This window comes from Puccinia triticina, chromosome 16A (genome assembly GCF_026914185.1).
Source record: "Puccinia triticina chromosome 16A, complete sequence".
In the NCBI taxonomy this organism is placed as follows: Eukaryota; Fungi; Basidiomycota; class Pucciniomycetes; order Pucciniales; family Pucciniaceae; genus Puccinia; species Puccinia triticina.
In genome coordinates this window covers 1,095,520-1,112,990 of record NC_070573.1, presented here as the reverse complement: position 1 = coordinate 1,112,990, position 17,471 = coordinate 1,095,520, and the positions used below count along the sequence as shown (strand labels likewise).

At 43.7% G+C, this 17,471-nt stretch overlaps 5 protein-coding genes across 5 annotated transcripts; 4 read left to right on the top strand and 1 right to left on the bottom strand.

The window, feature by feature from the left end:
- Positions 1–453: 453 nt before the first annotated feature.
- On the top strand, positions 454–1,381 carry PtA15_16A134 (uncharacterized protein; the record flags this gene model as incomplete). Its single annotated transcript, XM_053163794.1, has 2 exons — positions 454–537; positions 647–1,381. The coding sequence occupies 2 exons, from the start codon at positions 454–456 to the stop codon at positions 1,379–1,381; spliced, it is 819 nt and encodes a 272-aa protein (XP_053027783.1).
- A 6,769-nt stretch (positions 1,382–8,150) lies between these two features.
- On the bottom strand, positions 8,151–8,798 carry PtA15_16A133 (uncharacterized protein; the record flags this gene model as incomplete). Its single annotated transcript, XM_053163793.1, has 1 exon — positions 8,151–8,798. One exon carries the CDS (start codon positions 8,796–8,798, stop codon positions 8,151–8,153), a length of 648 nt encoding a protein of 215 aa, XP_053027782.1.
- Positions 8,799–8,957: 159 nt separating this feature from the next.
- PtA15_16A132 (uncharacterized protein) lies at positions 8,958–10,874 on the top strand (the record flags this gene model as incomplete). Its single annotated transcript, XM_053163792.1, has 4 exons — positions 8,958–9,299; positions 9,399–9,452; positions 9,535–10,122; positions 10,200–10,874. 4 exons carry the CDS (start codon positions 8,958–8,960, stop codon positions 10,872–10,874), a joined length of 1,659 nt encoding a protein of 552 aa, XP_053027781.1.
- A 760-nt stretch (positions 10,875–11,634) lies between these two features.
- PtA15_16A131 (uncharacterized protein) lies at positions 11,635–12,873 on the top strand (the record flags this gene model as incomplete). The annotated part of the gene is made up of 6 exons (XM_053163791.1): positions 11,635–11,850; positions 11,934–12,048; positions 12,123–12,263; positions 12,385–12,538; positions 12,618–12,682; positions 12,761–12,873. 6 exons carry the CDS (start codon positions 11,635–11,637, stop codon positions 12,871–12,873), a joined length of 804 nt encoding a protein of 267 aa, XP_053027780.1.
- Positions 12,874–15,759: 2,886 nt separating this feature from the next.
- PtA15_16A130 (uncharacterized protein) lies at positions 15,760–17,192 on the top strand (the record flags this gene model as incomplete). Its single annotated transcript, XM_053163790.1, has 4 exons — positions 15,760–15,943; positions 16,061–16,086; positions 16,201–16,244; positions 16,334–17,192. 4 exons carry the CDS (start codon positions 15,760–15,762, stop codon positions 17,190–17,192), a joined length of 1,113 nt encoding a protein of 370 aa, XP_053027779.1.
- Positions 17,193–17,471: the final 279 nt, after the last annotated feature.

Sequence of the window (17,471 nt, the reverse complement as noted above, 5' to 3'; positions counted from 1 at the left end):
ACTTTGGAGCCATTTTTAAGATGTTTATGACTACCATGCCAAAATTTTGTCAACCTGTGCGGATTGAGTCAGCACATCTGTCAAAAAAAACATGGAATGTTGCGCATACAGACTTTGAAAATGGCTCTAAAGTTACAATGTGAACCCTCTGAATCTAGCGCTGCAGATCTATGCATACATCCGCTGCCTTCACCAGCTCGCTCGCGCAGTGCTTGAGCTAAAAGGGACTCACATTCCTAATCTCGGCACCTCATTCCTCCACCGCCCATCCTCAGTACTTTCCTGTATACTCATGCTTACCTACATTTATCATGTGTCTAATGTGATTATTCCAGTGGATTTGGTCCACCACCGCGCAATCAAGCTCTACCTAGGCCAGGTAATGGCATGAATAAGCCGAGAGCAACACACTCCGAAGAGCTTTCACCAAGTCAACCCCAGCCGGGTGACGTCATGAACAAGCAAGAATCAGGGGGAAATCGTGAAATCAATGGCGAAAAAATGGAAAGCTATGCAGGACCTCGAGCATGCGAACAAGTGAGTGGTCAAGGCCTTGTGACTTCATATATAGAAAATTGTCAGCTTAAACTTCATCATTACCACTGGCACTCTTGACCAATCCCATTCTGATCCCTACCCAAAACAGCCTCTGGTCGCTAGCCCAGGTGCGGGTACCTTTCTTGCACGACAGCGAGAAGTTTGCTTCCTGGCGGCTCAAGAGCACCCAGTCAATGATTTTTCAACCATCAGTCCTAGTCATCGGGAAGTGAATCCGCAAAAAGCCGTCGGATGGAAAGCTAGCGGACAAACCACCAACAGTGCCAACTCTGGTCACATTGAAAAATCTTCAACGAGATTCCAGCGCCAGGCTCCACCTGCGAATATAGATATCCCCGCACCAATGCTTGATGTGGAATGGACTGGCGATCGAGCAAGCAGCAGCTTCAGTAATAGTGAAGAAGAAGACCCATCAGCTGATTTGATACCAAGGCTGCGACGTGAAATGCGCCAAGGCCGTAAGGCACCAAAGCGAACCCTGCTTCCAAACCGGAAAGAAACCAGTGTTGCAAGCAACAGTTTTGCGGATTCCGCGGCAAGATCGGTCAAATCTACGGGTTCGGCGAGGGTACTTGAAAATGATGTTGACCGCTCGTACCCACCGATATATCCTCAGGAGAAACTTGGCAACATTCAAGATGCGGGCAGAATATCTCAGATTCATGAGTTCTCTAAGGAAGAGCGCTTGGCGTCATTAAACCTCTTCCAAAATGAAGAGAAGGCGGAGGTATTCTTGGCCATTAAGGAAGCAGAACCTGGCACATGTTTACGACAGCAAATTGGACCTGAAGTGTTGGAGGCCACATTGGCTCACACTGGCTAGGGACAAAAACCGGAGAGAACCTGAAAAAAAGGCATGCTCATCACAGGGCAACTACTGTGAAGCTGCCTTATGCGTTCAGCCGTGATAAATCAAGCCCATACGGTTTTCTTCTCTTGCGCAGCTTGCCAAAATGCATTTCACTTAGTTCCCTAATGTGTTCATTCTCACCCATTGGAAAAAATGACTGAATAGATAGCCAAGCTTCTTACACTTTCCCATAGATTTTCCCCAAAGTTACCTTAATTTTACGTCAAAAAACATACCATGATCTCTGGTTTAAGTTAAAAAAGCTATTTCCACTCTTAGCAGACTGGTAAATATCTCTTTGAAAATAATTACAATCAGGTGTTTTGATCATTTTCATCATTGTTAGCCTGAGTGCCAGTGGATGACTTCCTGTCAGCTAAAATACTGAGGGGCTGGTGTAAGACTCAAAAGTGTTCCTGAGAACCTTTTGCTGAATGGAGAAGGGGATGATGGAGGTGCAAAACTCTGCCCTTCTATACTATCATATGACAAGACCCACCAAGGTAAGCTTGGCAAGTTTTAATGAAGTGATAGGGTTGGTTGGTTCAAGATGAGCTTGTTGATGACACTGAATAAATTGTTGTTATTTTTAATGTAAGGGTTGTTTACGTATGTAGGTTGTTAAGTATATGTAAGGTTGTTTATGTAAATGTTGGGGTGACTGTAATTGGTGAGTAATGAACTCCCGGAAAAGACAATTGAGGGGGAAGAGAGCTCCTTATATAGACAAATGTGAGGGAATTTAGCTACAAGGAAGCCCCTGAATGAGGGATTTTAGCTACAGGGAAACTGAATGGGTGTATGTGGTTGGTCGGAAATGTACATGGGTGAAATTCAATTGAGATTGAGTTTTCACAAGCAAACAAGGTTCCCTCTAAATCAAGCCATTTAGACAACAGGAAGTCATCCAGTATACTATCAGCTGTATGCATTGTGATGATGTTGCACAAACTTGAAGTCATTTTATTTTCATTCTTTTTTGATTGACTATGCCTCAGAGCATGGCTTTGAAGCTCTTTGAATGAAGAAGCAGCCTTTATCAAGTTTGAGTTCATGAATTTTTAGGTTGGTATTAGGGTGATTCAAAGTTGGTCATGTGCAACTTGCATGCACTTTTGCAAGTTGAAATTCAAGCAGGGTTGGGCATTGTATTAAATAGAGCCTGCATGCAATTTTGAAACTTGGTGTTCAAGAATCAACTTGACTTTCAAAAGTGCATTCAATTTGCACCTGGTCAGCTTTGAAACCCCCTATTATTCTAGATTTCCTGTATGTTTTGGTTGAAATCCCTCATCACATCAGATGAATTCTCAGAAAGCAGATAAATGAGACCATGATTTAAACTTATCAATATTCCAACTGAAGGAGAAGCCTAATCATCTCTTACAGAGAGTGCTCTTCAGGCACGGATGGGAAAACTGGAAAGATTGTTATGAGCCATAGTGTGGGTTTTGCAGTGCAGGCTCTCATGTACAGAGCTAACACATACATGTTGGGGACTGCACACTCTTGGTTCAAGATGCTGGAGATCTAGACCTCTTCCTCATCCTGAAATAAACTGTATATGATCCAGAAACTGTTAAAACTAACAATGCATTTTGCAGACGCTTAGCAGAAAATGATTGACTTGGGCAGGATTTGAACCAGTGACCTTAGCTTGAAGCTAAGACACTATACTAGAAGTGCTGCCTTTACCAACTAGGCTACCAAGTCCATGCCTGATGTGTTGATTTTGACCACTGAGGATTACAACATTTCAACACACCTCCTTAATCCACAGTGGGAGAATAGGAGACCCTGAAGTCAATCATTCCTGAGCTAGTCTATACAGTGAGAATGCATATTGCATAAGTGGATTTTGCATATTCCAAAGTAGGGTTATACCCCAAAGCTGCATATGGCAGAAGTGGATTTTGCATATTCCAAAGTAGGGTTATACCCCAAAGCTGCATATTGCATAAGTACAATGTTGCATAATCTCATGTAAATGCATATCATGCGCATAGCACATTTCGACTGTTAATCGTGTTAAAACTAACAATGCATTTTGCAGACGCTTAGCAGAAAATGATTGACTTGGGCAGGATTTGAACCAGCGACCTTAGCTTGAAGCTAAGACACTATACTAGAAGTGCTGCCTTTACCAACTAGGCTACCAAGTCCATGCCTGATGTGTTGATTTTGACCACTGAGGATTACAACATTTCAACAGAAACCCCTGAAGCCCAGTCTCCAAATCCCATCTTCCTTTCCACAGAATCAACCATAACACTATTCAGACTATGAAACACCCCAGGAGTGTGTGGAAAGCAAATTGGAAACCTGTCCAAGATTATGCAAAGTTTGAGGGTTGAATAAACGATTTCTGGAGGTTTAAACATTTGCCAATAAGCTGTATTCAAATACCAAAAGCGTCAAGACAAGTTTCAAGTACATAATTATCTAGATTTCATCACATGTAATGAACACTCAAAAATTATTTGAATCCTCCTCAAGTTCCTTCATTTTGATAAATTCCCATTCCTAAATCCACCAGTAAACCTCTCAATAGATCACTCTCATCTCTTTTATAAAGAATCAAATTATTTCTGGAAGTTTGATCCAATTTACCAGTATATTTTAGAAAAGGTAAGATTCTATTCTTTTCATTTAAACAAATTCTTCTTGTTACACACTAGGGGCCATAAACCTCCCTCCCTGGGATTAACTGGCTGAATACCTGTATTTATTCTGCCAGATGAAATTTGCACCCTTAATTTCTTTCCTTTGTTTAGTTTTGGGTATAGATGGTAGCATCCATTCCCCTTTTTCTTATCCTCAGTATCCTGATTATTCCCTTGTGATCTGTGAAGTCGCCCTGAACACCAATGATCTCAGCCTTAATAAACCATCAGAGGTTAATTGGGATTTCCAGAGAGTTCTAGATCTTCAAAATGGCCAGAAGGTTGACTTCAAGCTTCAAATAGAAGGGGGAAAAATTTATATTAACAATCCGTTTCCTCTGGATTGCCAGGGATATGTGATGCAAGATGGTGAACTATTAGAAGCTCAAACAGATCTGAATCAACCTCTTGAATATTCTCACCACTTGCCTGGGAGAAAATCAAACAAGGAACGTAGGCACCTTATGGGGCAATTGAAAAGTATATATGAAATCAGGCCGAAAAGACATCACGACCGGACAATGTTAAAAGTAGATTACCGAGTTCCTATTACAGAAGCAGCACTCAAATATGAAAGGGAGAGGAAAAGTGTTGAACAGTATGTCATACAGTTTCCCAGTGGGATTTTGATGGGCTTTTCTGACCACTTGGATATCTCCCATACTCTAATTTGCCCTACTCTCTATGCATCATTGCACCTGTTGATTTAAGACACACAACACTCCAGGGTACTGAGACATTGGATCAAATAAGGGAAGCTTTGAAAAATAAGATCCGTCGTGCTGAAGTATGTCACTCCAAATTAGACAAAAATTCTGAAGGAAATCATCAAGGTCATGTGGGGACCAGGCCAGCTCTTAAACCTGAATGTATCCCTAACAATGGGAAAATGGAAATGGGTGCAGTTGAAAATATAAAAAATAAAGATCCTGGGATTCAAAACAACTCCCAAAAAATCAAACTCACAGACCAACAGGGTAAAATTTCTCTGCATCAAGACTTTCCTCACACAAATACACCTGGTTTACTTGGAGAGCTCTCAACTGGACGTCAAATTGACAAACAAATTATTGCATCAAATTTGCAGGATTTCAATGAGGATGAAAAGATAGAAGCTGATGCATCAAATTCTAAGAAGGAGGACCATGGTCTTCAAACCAACTCCAAAAGCTGTAAAGTTGAACAGCAGTTTCAAATTGCTGATCATCATAAAAATGATCCTATCAAATCCCAGCACAGTTCACTTCCAAATGATCCAGGAATTAAAAATGATGGAGAGATGGTGAGATCAAGTTTGCAGGTAAGAAATTAACTAGGTTTTATATAAAACCATGAGCCCACAAAACTGATAATTGATATTGTGAAAACTTTATGAAAAATGAGTCAAGATTGAAAAAAACAAGAAAAGTGATCCTGATCCTCAAATAAACTCCAATAGCTCCAAAATTGAAGAAAACCCTCAAATTGATGAGCATGAAAAAGATCTTATCACATCCACATCAGCTGAAACACGTATAGGGCTTAACATTGATGAAGATTTGATCAGATCAAAGTTTCAAACTGAGGTAAGCACATAAGTGTTATAGAAAACCAATCAGCCCCCATGGCACCACTGATAATTTCTGTTGTGAATTATCCTATGAAAAATTAATCAAGTTCAAAAAGGCCAAAGAAAGTGATCCAGATCCACAAATCAACTCCAAAAGCTCCAAAGTTGAAGGGAAACCCCAAATTTCTGAGATTAAGGATGGTAAAGGTCAAACAAGTAGAGGACTTAACATTGATGCAGAGATGATTAGATCAAAGTTTCAAATTGAGGTAAGCACAAAATCTTTATACCAATTTCAAACCTATGAGCCCCCACAGCCCCACTGATCATTTCTATTGTGAATATTTCTTTTAAAAAATTAATCAAGTTTGAAAAGGCGAAAGGAAATGGCCCTGGTCCTCAAAAAAATAACAAAATCTCACAAATTGAACAGTCCTCTCAAATTACTAAGCAAGGTGGTTCAGCTTCTAATTCAAATTTAGCAGTAACAGGATTTCAAAAATATGCAACAATTGAGAACAATAAACCACAAGTGAGTTCCAGGCAGCTTATGAATATTTAATTACAAAAATTTTGCTATTAAGGATTCTGAAAAATCAAATCTAAAATCTTCCTCCAAAACAGATAGATAAAGACATGAATAGGTCTCAAAATGAGTTAAAACCAGGGAAAGTTTATTCAGATATGAATCCAAACCCCAAAGAATCTCAAATTCAAACTAAGAAAAAGGCAGATCAGTCTGTACCAAAAGTAAGTGGCTCATACTCAAGGTAAATTAGGCGAAAATCCCTTGGCTTAACATGAATGTGGGGGTGAATTGATACAGGCAGAAAGTGTGGAGTTTTCAAAAAATGACTTGAAACCTATGAATAAATCTTTGTTCAAACCTGAAGACAATCGTGAGGTACAAAGTTTTGCAAACAATGAAATATCTAGCAAACAGGTTAGTTTTGAAATTGGGGGAAATCAACAGATGAATTCAAAATTGAAATAAGTTTAAAATCTTTCAGGTGAAACAAGAAATATCAACTGAGGAAAGCTCTATCAGACCTAGCCCCCGGGATTTGAAAGGTAAAAGAGTGGTTGGAGAACATTTTGAATCAAGTAGATCTTTTTTAGCTGCTAGGAAAATAGCAGAAGATTTAACTTTGAAACAGATTGCTTCAACATCTTCTCCAACAAAATTGGAGGTGAGCTAGCCTCTATAGATTTCATAGATGGAGTCACTAGATTGCTGATTTTGCACATGCTTTCAGACATTGAAAAGTTTTTACACAGCCGTTACAAATCCAATTTTCAGTGCTCTCCATTGGTTGAATGAATCTCCACAACAATCAACAGAAATAGATGAGGTCAACAGGGGTTTTCCCCCTTCTATATTCTTCTTCAATTTAGAGGGATAATACTGATTCTTATTTAATCTTATTTAGCCTCCACCTATTTCAATTGAAATATTGAACTACTTTACTTCTGACTTTCAAGAGTTGCACACCATTGCTCCAACCCCAGTCTTCTCTGAATCATCAAATCAAATTGATAAACAAACGGAGATAAATGAATTTGATGAACAGAAGCAGAAAAATACAAAAAAACAACTTCAAGCCAACAGCAATGAGAGCTCATCCAAAAGCAAGCAAAAGAGAATTAGAATTGGATTTTCAATTCCAGAATCAACCAGTGAATCTCAGCCTTTTGTAGAAAAAATTGATGAAAAATCAAATACCAAATTAGCCCAAAGCCAAAATTCTAGAACAGAATATCCAGGCAGATTTCCAACAAATAATCCACCCTCAATTTTGAAAAAAACATCCAAGTTTGAACTGAACAAAGCAACTAACTCTGATCAAAACAAACATCAGCAAGCCAGCATTGATCAATTCTCTACCTCATATACTGCAAAAAACAATCATTTTGAAGCTCTAGACCATCAACAACTTGTTACCATTGCAAAGAGAGCCTACCTCAAGATAGCTGCTCAACATCACATTACACTTGAGAAAAGATTAGAGAAAATGCAGCTTTTGGAAATTGAGAGTGTTGCCAAGGCTTTTTTGGCTATTGAAGAGGATGAGGTCAAACTTGAATGGCTTCACACTCAGGTCAAATAAAAGCAGTGGTGTGAAGCAGACCTTCCTTTTCCACATGAAGATTTGAAGATTTTGAAAATGCTAGTTCCAGTCTTTGATCTTTCAATGATTAAATTTGTTTGACATCCTTTAAACTGATCAGATTCAAAATGCCTATACTAAATCAATTAATTTTGACAGCTTAGCCTTTTTTCTGACTTGACTCTGACTTGCTTGATTTCACGACAAATGTCATTTGAGTCATTGTTTCATCTTTGTTTAATTTATATCATTCTGCTTGATTTCCTCCCATACATATAGTTCGGTTCCGGTATTACTCCTTCAACGGAAATAGAGCGTTGACTGACATGGCCCACTAATAACTTGTTTTCATTTTTTCTAACATTCTAAAATGGCAGATTATTCTTCATTGAGCACATGTTGAGTGAATAAGCCGGGATTGGTTAGCTACGTAGGCTTCTTGTCCCCATGTATAGCGCTTGACACGAAGATATGATTAGGTTGTTTCCGGTAGCGGTGGGTTTTCCTCCTGTAGATGAGATTTCATATCCTCGGCCAAGCCAGCGCAGAGACCCATGAGAGTTCCTAGTAGTAACCGTTGTGGAGATATTGTAGGTCTTAATCGGTCTGGTGAATTGATGATAAATCAATGATCTTGGTTCCATTAACGAGGAAAAAGCTATCAAAACAAGCTGCGTACAAAATAGAGAGGCGCCGAGTGCAATATTGAATCCGCTGAGAGCACCTGCCAGGGACTTGCGACGCTCGAGAGCAGGGACGAGAGTGAAGGCTTCTTTGAGGGTGCAAAATCCAGCAGTCCAAGCGCCGAGCTTGGCCCCGGTCTTCAGGCCGCCCTTGAATCCTCCGAGGATGACCTTATAGTTTTTGGTCTTTTGGAAGAAGAACCAGTTGCTGCGTGTTTGAGGGAGACGATGGAGATTCTCTACCATGAATTGGTAGCCAGCTAGTTTTCCCGATGTCGTCGCACCCGACGCGAAGCCAATCATCATTGCACATGAAGTGGGTATCATGATCTCCTGGTATGACATAGGTAGAGATGCCATCTGGTCCCGTGTTGAGGATGTCGTCATACTGTGTCTTGGCGAGAGGGGATGTCGAAACTTCGGAGTCGTCTGCCGAAGTTGTGCAACAATCGGGTCAGATGGTACAGGGGCCTGCTGCGGGAATGCAATATGCTTGAGGACAATATGTCTGCCCTCCAACCGCCATCGCGTTGAGCAGCGCTGACCATGACAGTTGTGAACAAACCACCAAACCTCTCTCAGATTTTCATCAAACGATTCAGTCATTGTCGATTCTCAAGCTCGCCAACTCCCACGACTCTCCCCCATGAGAACCGTCGTTTCGGGATCCTAGGAGGTGGACTCGCTGGGCTGACATCGGCGTATTTCTTATCAAAGCAACTACCAGAATCCCACCAAATTACTGTTTGGGAAAGGGCGGAAAGGTTCGGAGGTTGGGTCCAGAGTTCAAAGGTCGATGACGGGAACCATCGGACCAATTTTATCTTCGAGTCTGGGCCTAGAAGTGTTAGGCCAAAGGGCTTAGCGGGATTGATCTCTCTCGAATTGGTCGGTCGTTATTTTCACCTTTTCTTCTTGGCTCGGATCTGGACTTGCTTATGTCGTACGTATACCGAGACTCAACTTTTGTTTGAGTTTTACTTGTAGATCAGGGACTTGAAGCTTCTCGATTCAGTAATTGTGATACCAAAAACTCATCCGGTTTGAGTGAATTTCTTTTCGCTTTTATTCCCCTTTAAAAAATAGACTTCGCCTTGACTGACCCCATACGTTCTGCACGTAGTCAGCCCAGAATCGCTACATATACACGAAAAATGGTCTGCAAAAGTTACCTTCTTCGCTACTCTCGTTGATCAAATCGATACACAAACGTCCGATATCGTTGATGCCTGGATCGATGCTCAAAGATGTGCTCAATACAACCGAGGAATCGAGAACACGGTCTATTGACGATGAAAGTATCCAAGAATTCATTGCCAGAAGGTTTGGCGAGGGGATCGGAGAAGAACTTATTTCAGGGATGGTACATGGTATTTACGCTGGTGATTACAAGCAGCTCAGCGTCAGAAGCAGTTTATTCAAACCGGTTTGGGAGCTCGAGAGGAAATATGGCGGTGTCTTGAATGGATTGAGAGCCAGCAACAAGCAGCAAGATCCGACCGATTTGAACAATGAGGAAGAAAGAATCCGCAGAACTCTCATGGATCAATCCCTTCAAGATCTTGTGAATTCTAGCGTCTGGGGCCTCAAGGGCGGTCTTGAAACCTTGATTCTCTCTTTGAAAAAATGGCTTGAGAAGAAGCCGAATGTAACTTTGAAGGCTGCAGAAGGCGTTGAATCAGTCGTGCCATCGCGGGATGGCCCTTCCACAGTGAGTCCTACTTGTTGGTTGAGTTTTCGGCTGTCTGGGGATTCCCCAATTAATGTTCCAAGGTGCTGCTTCGATAGGTGACCACGTCTCATGGAATTTATGAACACATTGATCATTTGATCTCCGCCCTTCCACCTCAAGTCTTACATTCCTGCTTGGTACCGCCGCTCCAGGATCGGTTGGACGTCTTGAAAACGAATCCGAGTGTGACGGTCGGAGTTGTCAATCTTGCTTACCGGTCTAATCGAAGGCTCAATCCAATCCCGCCGGCGTTTGGATACCTGATCCCAGCGAGCATTGGACCGGACCTGAACCCACATCGAGTCCTGGGAGTAGTGTTTGATAGCGACATGATGCCGGGCGTTGAGGAGGAGGAAGCTGGAGGAGGAGAGTTGACCAAGTTGACAGTCATGTTGGGGGGCCATTACTATTCTAAGCAACCCGACTCAATCCCAACAGCCGATCGGCTTGTCGAGCAGGCCTGTGCAGCGCTCAAAGACCAACTCGGGATCGTCCAGGAACCATTCTTCGCCCAAGCTCAGATACAAAAAGATTGCATCCCTCAATATCTCGTCGGCCACCATCGGAGGATGTGTGAACTGCATCGTCAACTCAAACCTTTCAATCTCTCGCTCGTCGGCTCGGGTTATTCTGGAGTCGGATTGAACGATGTTGTCAAGTCTGCAAAAGACAATGCGGCCAATCTGATCAACAATGGTTGCTCAACTGGGTTGGAAAATTTTGATATCTGAATATGTACCTACTGCAACCAGAAGCACAACTCTACTCGCTGCGTATGGATGGAATGTCTATTTATTCATACATTGTGGCCGAACTTGAATTGTTTGAATTACATGTCTGAGAAATCCTACGGTTCTGTCTGAGCTCTAATTTATTGGCTTAATTATAGTCTGTTTCGACCTCATTTTCCTCAGTCCTTCTACATAGCTAAACTGCACCAAACTCACATTGAACCACTATTTTGATCACTTCCGGGTGCCCCATGTCGAAGTAAACAGTCAAAAGTACGTTGATTGGGGGCACACCAACAACCAGACAGAACGATGCAGATAAGACAACAGGAAAGCGATCTGGAATGGAAATGGCTCCAGGGCAGGCAAAAAAGAAACGCCCAATGGGGGGCTCGAACCCCCGACATTTCGGTTTCGTTGCTCGCATTGAGTCATGTGGGCGTAAAAGCCGAATGCTCTACCGACTGAGCTAACCGGGCGATGCAGGGAGCTCCAAGTATCAACTATACAATCCAAACCGCCAACCTAATTTGACCAGATAATGTCATCGGTTTGAACTGCACAGCGGGTGGTTGACGGCCGGGTCGATCGAACTGGCTTAGACACCACCTGACAGCCACCACAGCCCCCGTTTCCTTCGGATGGAGAACCACCCAGACTGCCACAATCCTCCATCCCAGAAGCTTGCCCTAAAACGTAGCCGAGACTGGAAGTCCAGCTCTGCTGACCGTCCTCCAGAGTCAAAAATAAAAGAAAGACGATGGCTCAAGAAACTTACGCCAACCAATTCCCTCCAGAGGAAGAAACACCCCTGCTCACTGACCCAGCCGAGCAGCCATCGGGTCCAGCTTTAAGTGCTCGTCAGGACCCAGCTCCCAACCTCACCAGCGATGCACGCCCACGCTATTCGCTCGCCTGCCTGCTCGAGGCTCACCGTCTTCCAACCCACAGGGCGGGCATGGTCTGGGTGGCCGAGGTAACATGCTCCCGCCTCATTCCTACATACATGTAATAGCCGGAAAACTCGAACTGACTTGTGGTGAAATTATTCGAAAAAAGCTTGGGATCCTGATATGGATCGTCACCGTCTGGGTCACCGTCCTCACTCACCAAGCTGGAATATTCACTTTCCATCCGATCTTCCAATCCTTGTCGCTATTCTGCTTCTATCAAGGTCAGCGTTTGTCGCCACATGAGACCCACTGGTTCACACTGCTGACATGTGTGTCTTGTCGGATTGGTATTCAGGCATCATAATATTGCAACCTACCAATACGCCGGCTTCAAAAAGGACAGGTTTACTGGTCCACGAAGCGTTCCAACTTCTGGGCAGTCTATCAATTATTATTGGTGCCAGCTGCATATTTTACAACAAGATGTCACATTCAGGTTAGTAATGATCATGAAAACGAGTACAAAAACACCACGTGTCAAAACCCTGCGCCGTTTTGCCAAACACACCTTAATGATAGTGTTCTCAACAAAACTTCCTTCGTTTGGGTTTTTCTAGCCTCCCACTTCACATCCTGGCACGGTCTTCTGGGCTTCATTTCGACCTGCATAGTTCTAGTTCAGGCGTTGTTCGGGATGTTGATCGGCTTCGAAACTAGTCGCGATTACATTTTGGGAGATTCCCTGGGGCGCAAACTGTGGAAATTTCACAGGTTTGTTTTCTCTCTGAAACATCATTCGTGGGAAACAACAACAAGTGATAATGTTTCCTTTCCTTTTCATCGTTCTCAGAGCTTCAGGTTATCTGCTCATCTGCCTTATGACTGCCACAGTCTTGACGGTCACCAAAGCAGACTGTGAGCTTATTGTTTGAGGTCAAAGGGACATGAGATGAGAAGCTGATGTAGCTGGCTGGCTGCCTAAATTTCTATCAGGGGTCGTCCTAGTAACCTCGAATTGGTCGATTTGGGTCTTAACGATTGCCCCAATTGTTGCTCTGATAGGCTTACTTTCCCTCGCCAAGTTGAGTCCCCTTCGCATCCATTAGGTATCGCACACCCTTAATTGTTATTCCTAACTTTTTACACCTTTCTTCTTTTGATACAACAATGACCCATGTAGCCCAAAGAAAATCTTCGGTCGATAATTATCGTCCGAGGGGTAAAAACTGCAACACATATCATGCACCTTAGCAGAAGTGAAAGCTTGTGGATTTTTGCCTTTCTCTGTTCATAAACTCATTTACCTACCCCTCCATAACCCTCAAAACGCTCACCGATATAGGCAGTATCCCTCTACTCTTATTACTCACACAGTATTTTCACTTTCTGTACATAGGGATGTATATGTTGTATGGACAATCGACGCATTTCTCGTATGTCTTTATCTTCCTCTACGAGCTAAAATTTGTACATGTTGCCTGGTTTTCTGCTGTTGCTTTATGTCGTTTAAACATGTAACAACAAGCTTGTTGGACTTGATAAGTCCGGAAGCACGTCCCAATTATGTCCCCATCTCTGGACCTTTCGCGGCTTCCAATCATCTTCATCCAATGACGCGGGAAACATAGGCTCAAAATATTTTGACCTTAGCCCCAAGTAACAAATAAAGGAAGCTGGTAACCCATGGGCTATTTGACGCTGGACTTGATCAGTCACATCCCTTCTGAGGTGGCAGCAGGCAGGTGCCCCTCGCGCAAAGTTCCACTCTCTGTGAGACAGGGAAGTGGGTGACTTCCCGTCGAGATCATGAATCATCTGAGGGCCTCCCAGAAGTGATCTGGTGCCCCAAAAGCTGGTGAAAATCTAGACTTTTTGGGTCTATACCCACAACTGCGAGGGTCCCAGACGTGACGGGAAGTCATGCGGGGCCCTCCTCCAGATTGTCATTGTTCAGCTAGAATTGACGCCAGTATGTCCAACTCATCAAAGCCCCTCAACCTCGCTGCGAAATGAGCACCTGAGCAAAGCACTGCTCTCGCTTGAATGTCACATCCCCATAAAGTTTTTTTGACATGACAGTCGCCCTGCCGTAAGTTTACAATACACACGGGTAAAAAAGCCGAAGGCTAATTAATTTTGAGACAAGTGACAAGCGGGCCAAAAGGCCTCTCCGCAGTATTCGCGGAAGTGGGGCTCCATCCGGGACCCCGGGTTTCTACATACCACGGATACGACGGAGTTGTGTCAAGGCAACGTCGTTGCCCGAGCGCGTCGTGTTTCGGCTCGGTGTTTCCGATCAAATGCTGCGACGATCCGTCTTTGACGAGTTCATTGCGATCACAGGACTTCACCCTCCTCATCGATCGCCTTCCGATTCTCATCTCCTCCGGTTCAATTTCGAATTGGCATCTAACAGGAAGGCATGCAGTGGGGGCCAGAAGCCCACCCTTTCTGGACTTTAGCTGGCAGCTCGGGGCTGCAAAACGGGTGTGGCTCACCCCGGGAAATGACTGTGAACACAGCCACACACTGTGTTCATCACTGGCAAGCAATGCCAACACTAGGCCAAAAGAAAAATGCAGGGCTGCCGCGCATGTTTGAAGATGTACGGATAAAACGATTTCGGATGCAGGCGTTATGTCGCCTGTACAAGTACGTGCATCTGTCATGTGCGGCTCATCTCCGGCATACCACACCGGCTCAACATCCCGGGCCCGCTCTGCGGAAAGAATCGAGCTGTGCATACAATTCCTGATTTCATCTCCGCGATGCCTCAAGAAAAAGAAAATCCAGGATGTTTTGACCGTATGGCAAACGCTGCAGCCAAAAAAAAACTTTCAACTATGGTGTAAGTTCAAGTTCCTTCATTTTCTGGATGGGTCTGGTGTTAGTCCCGGACTCCCGAGCTCTTGCTCTTCATGTGGGTCTAAAGCAAGTTCTGCGAATCCTCTCACCCATGTTCACTTCGGGTATGTATCCGTTCTCCCTATTTCCCCTCGTCGCTTATATGCACATGTAAACCAGGGTGTTCTGTCGGTGGGAGTGTCAAAACGGCTCTATCCTTGAGTGACGGGCTAAATGGACACGCGGGTGGTCTCATCCCTATTCGGGTCTATATAAACCCGTAAAGATCTTAAAATCTGGCGCTACATAAATTAGCTTTCGGTGCTGTAGAAATGTTTTGAATTTAAATTTATCTTGGCTGGATGGACTCAACACAGCTCAAGACGCGCCCACCGACCAGCTCTGGTGGCCCGATTATGTTGCATTAGGTTGCATTCACTTAACAACATTAAGTTGTTTGCCATACAGACATCCTCCACCAGGCCTGACAATCTGGAATCAGAACCTTGCAATGCGAAATCGTATCTCACTATCATCCAGCTGACAGCAGCCGCCACTTCAAGTGTGGCTAATCCCGTAAATGAGAGCTGCCACTCTAACTCCAGGAAGAAAAACACCTTTAATTCAAATCACTTGCCGGGGGCTCAGTCATTTATCAACAACACTTCTTCCTGTAGCGGGCCTTTATCCCGGTCGTATTATCGTATACATATCACGGCTCAGTAGTGTATTGAAGCGAGAGCTCTCCATGTTGGATTTTGACTTGCAGATTATCTGGAGTCACAGTTTGTTTCCGGGTCCGTCCCCCAGTATATACGAGTGCATGAGAAACACGGTTCAATTAACTCTACGCAACAATAATCCTACAAGCATTCGGTGTTGTGGCATTTAAGGGATATCAGCTGTGCTCAGCTGTCGTGTAAAATTATATCAGCTTCTGCAACCCCGAAACGTCATACAAAAGCAGCAGTTCTCACCTCAGACAGTCCGCGAGCAGGCCAACCTTGACTTTTCAAGCAGTTTGATTCCTGTGCTTTAAACACTCTCCTCACGCATCATTTCCTTCTTCAATCATCATCGTGCCGGTTTCTCAGAACTGCTCCAGCATCACCTGAGCCACGACACGTCCACATCCTTCGTATCAAAAGATGATCTGTCAAAAATCTCAATCCGCCGCCTCCCACCCTGCCATGGCGCCTTTCATTCGAAATACTTTCTCCATCCCTGCAGGGGTGGAGGGAGCTGAGAGATTAGTGATGTGGAGTTATATTCCGAAAGACTTGGCTTATTCTGATGGAGCCTCGCCTGTCATCATCATGGCAAATGGCCTTGGTCAGTTCCATGCCTGCTACTCCTGGAGTCCTGTGAAACGAGAATCATCCATCTGACTAGAAACTTTACTGGACATCTTGCTTTGTGTATGCTACATCAAACTTTGGTTTTTAACAGCCCTCCCGAGGTCTGCTGGACTACCGGTATGTTACTCGAAAACATCCTTATATCACTTTCAATTTTGCCTGCTGGTATAGGCCTGGCTTTTCTGATGACGCCTTGCGGTTGGCTTTTGTATACTCTTTTATCACCCAAAGCATATCGCGGCACGGTTTGCTACTGCTGGATACACTGTCCTGTTGTGCGTCATTATTCGTTGACCGTCAGATAATAACAAGTTTTATCTCAATGCGAATGTGCTCATAACTATCGTTGCACTCCCATCAATAGGTTTGATTTTCGACATCTCGGTGATTCAACTGGCCAACCAAGGCAGTTAGTCTCTTCGGTGACTCAACTGGAAGACTATATAACTGTTTTACGTTTCGTGACCGATCCCGACACTCATGCGCAATTTCTGTCTCGAAAGATACCTTCTAGTAAGGTTGTTCTATGGGGCTGGAGTAATTCTGGAGGACACGTTGCGAAACTGGCAACCCAGGCGGATAAACTACCGATATCCGCTGTAATTGCACTCGACCCCTTGTGCGACGGCCGAACAAACTTCCTACATCACGTGCGGAATTACCCTCTGGGTCTAGCGCGTATAGGGCATTGGGTACTTGGAGATTTCCTACTCTCAATTTTCCCAGTTCTCAATAAGCACACCAGTTTGCGAGTGCCAGCGTTTGGCCGAGGGGGTATCTTGAGCTCGGAAGAAGCAGAGGAGGGCTTCCGTATGTTGAACTCCGACGTAAGAGAAAACGAGGGTGCTACGCATGAACTTGGAAATTGTGGATTCGGAAAAGGACCCAAGTTGATTAACGAAATTGCGGCCCGGTATGGTTTCGAGGTGCTCTCTCAGCGTTGTAATGGTACCGAAGTTAAATGCCCGATCTTAGTATCCTGGGCACAGGATGATGGCGATAGCCTTATCACTAGCAAAATTCCCCGACGCTTTGCCGAGGATTGTCTTAAGGCCGAGAACTCCCGGGTTTCAGCCGACATTCACGAACACAAGGGCGACCATTTCGGTTTACATTTTGGAGGGGCCGGATTTGAGGCCGGAATCGAAAAACAGCTGCAATTTTTGCAGAGTGTCTTTGGATCATCGCAGTCGGAAACGAAAGAGTCAAAATTAAATAACTAAAAACAAAATGATTCCAACGGTAAGTGTTCTGATTTTGAATGTCTATCGAAAATTTCAAGGCTTGCTGATGCATTATGTTGTTTTTCTGCGATATTGTTTCAAGACACCCGATGGTTTCTCGCATGTACAGTACAAGCCCATGTCCCCAGCATGGCCCTGAGTTTTTTTTTTTTACTTTCCTTGGCATTCTAGTCTGCCCGCAAAAAAGCAATTAAAAAAATTCTAAATAGCACCCCAGAACTTGTCTTTCTTTTCCTCCTCTTTTCAAGACCTTTAAAT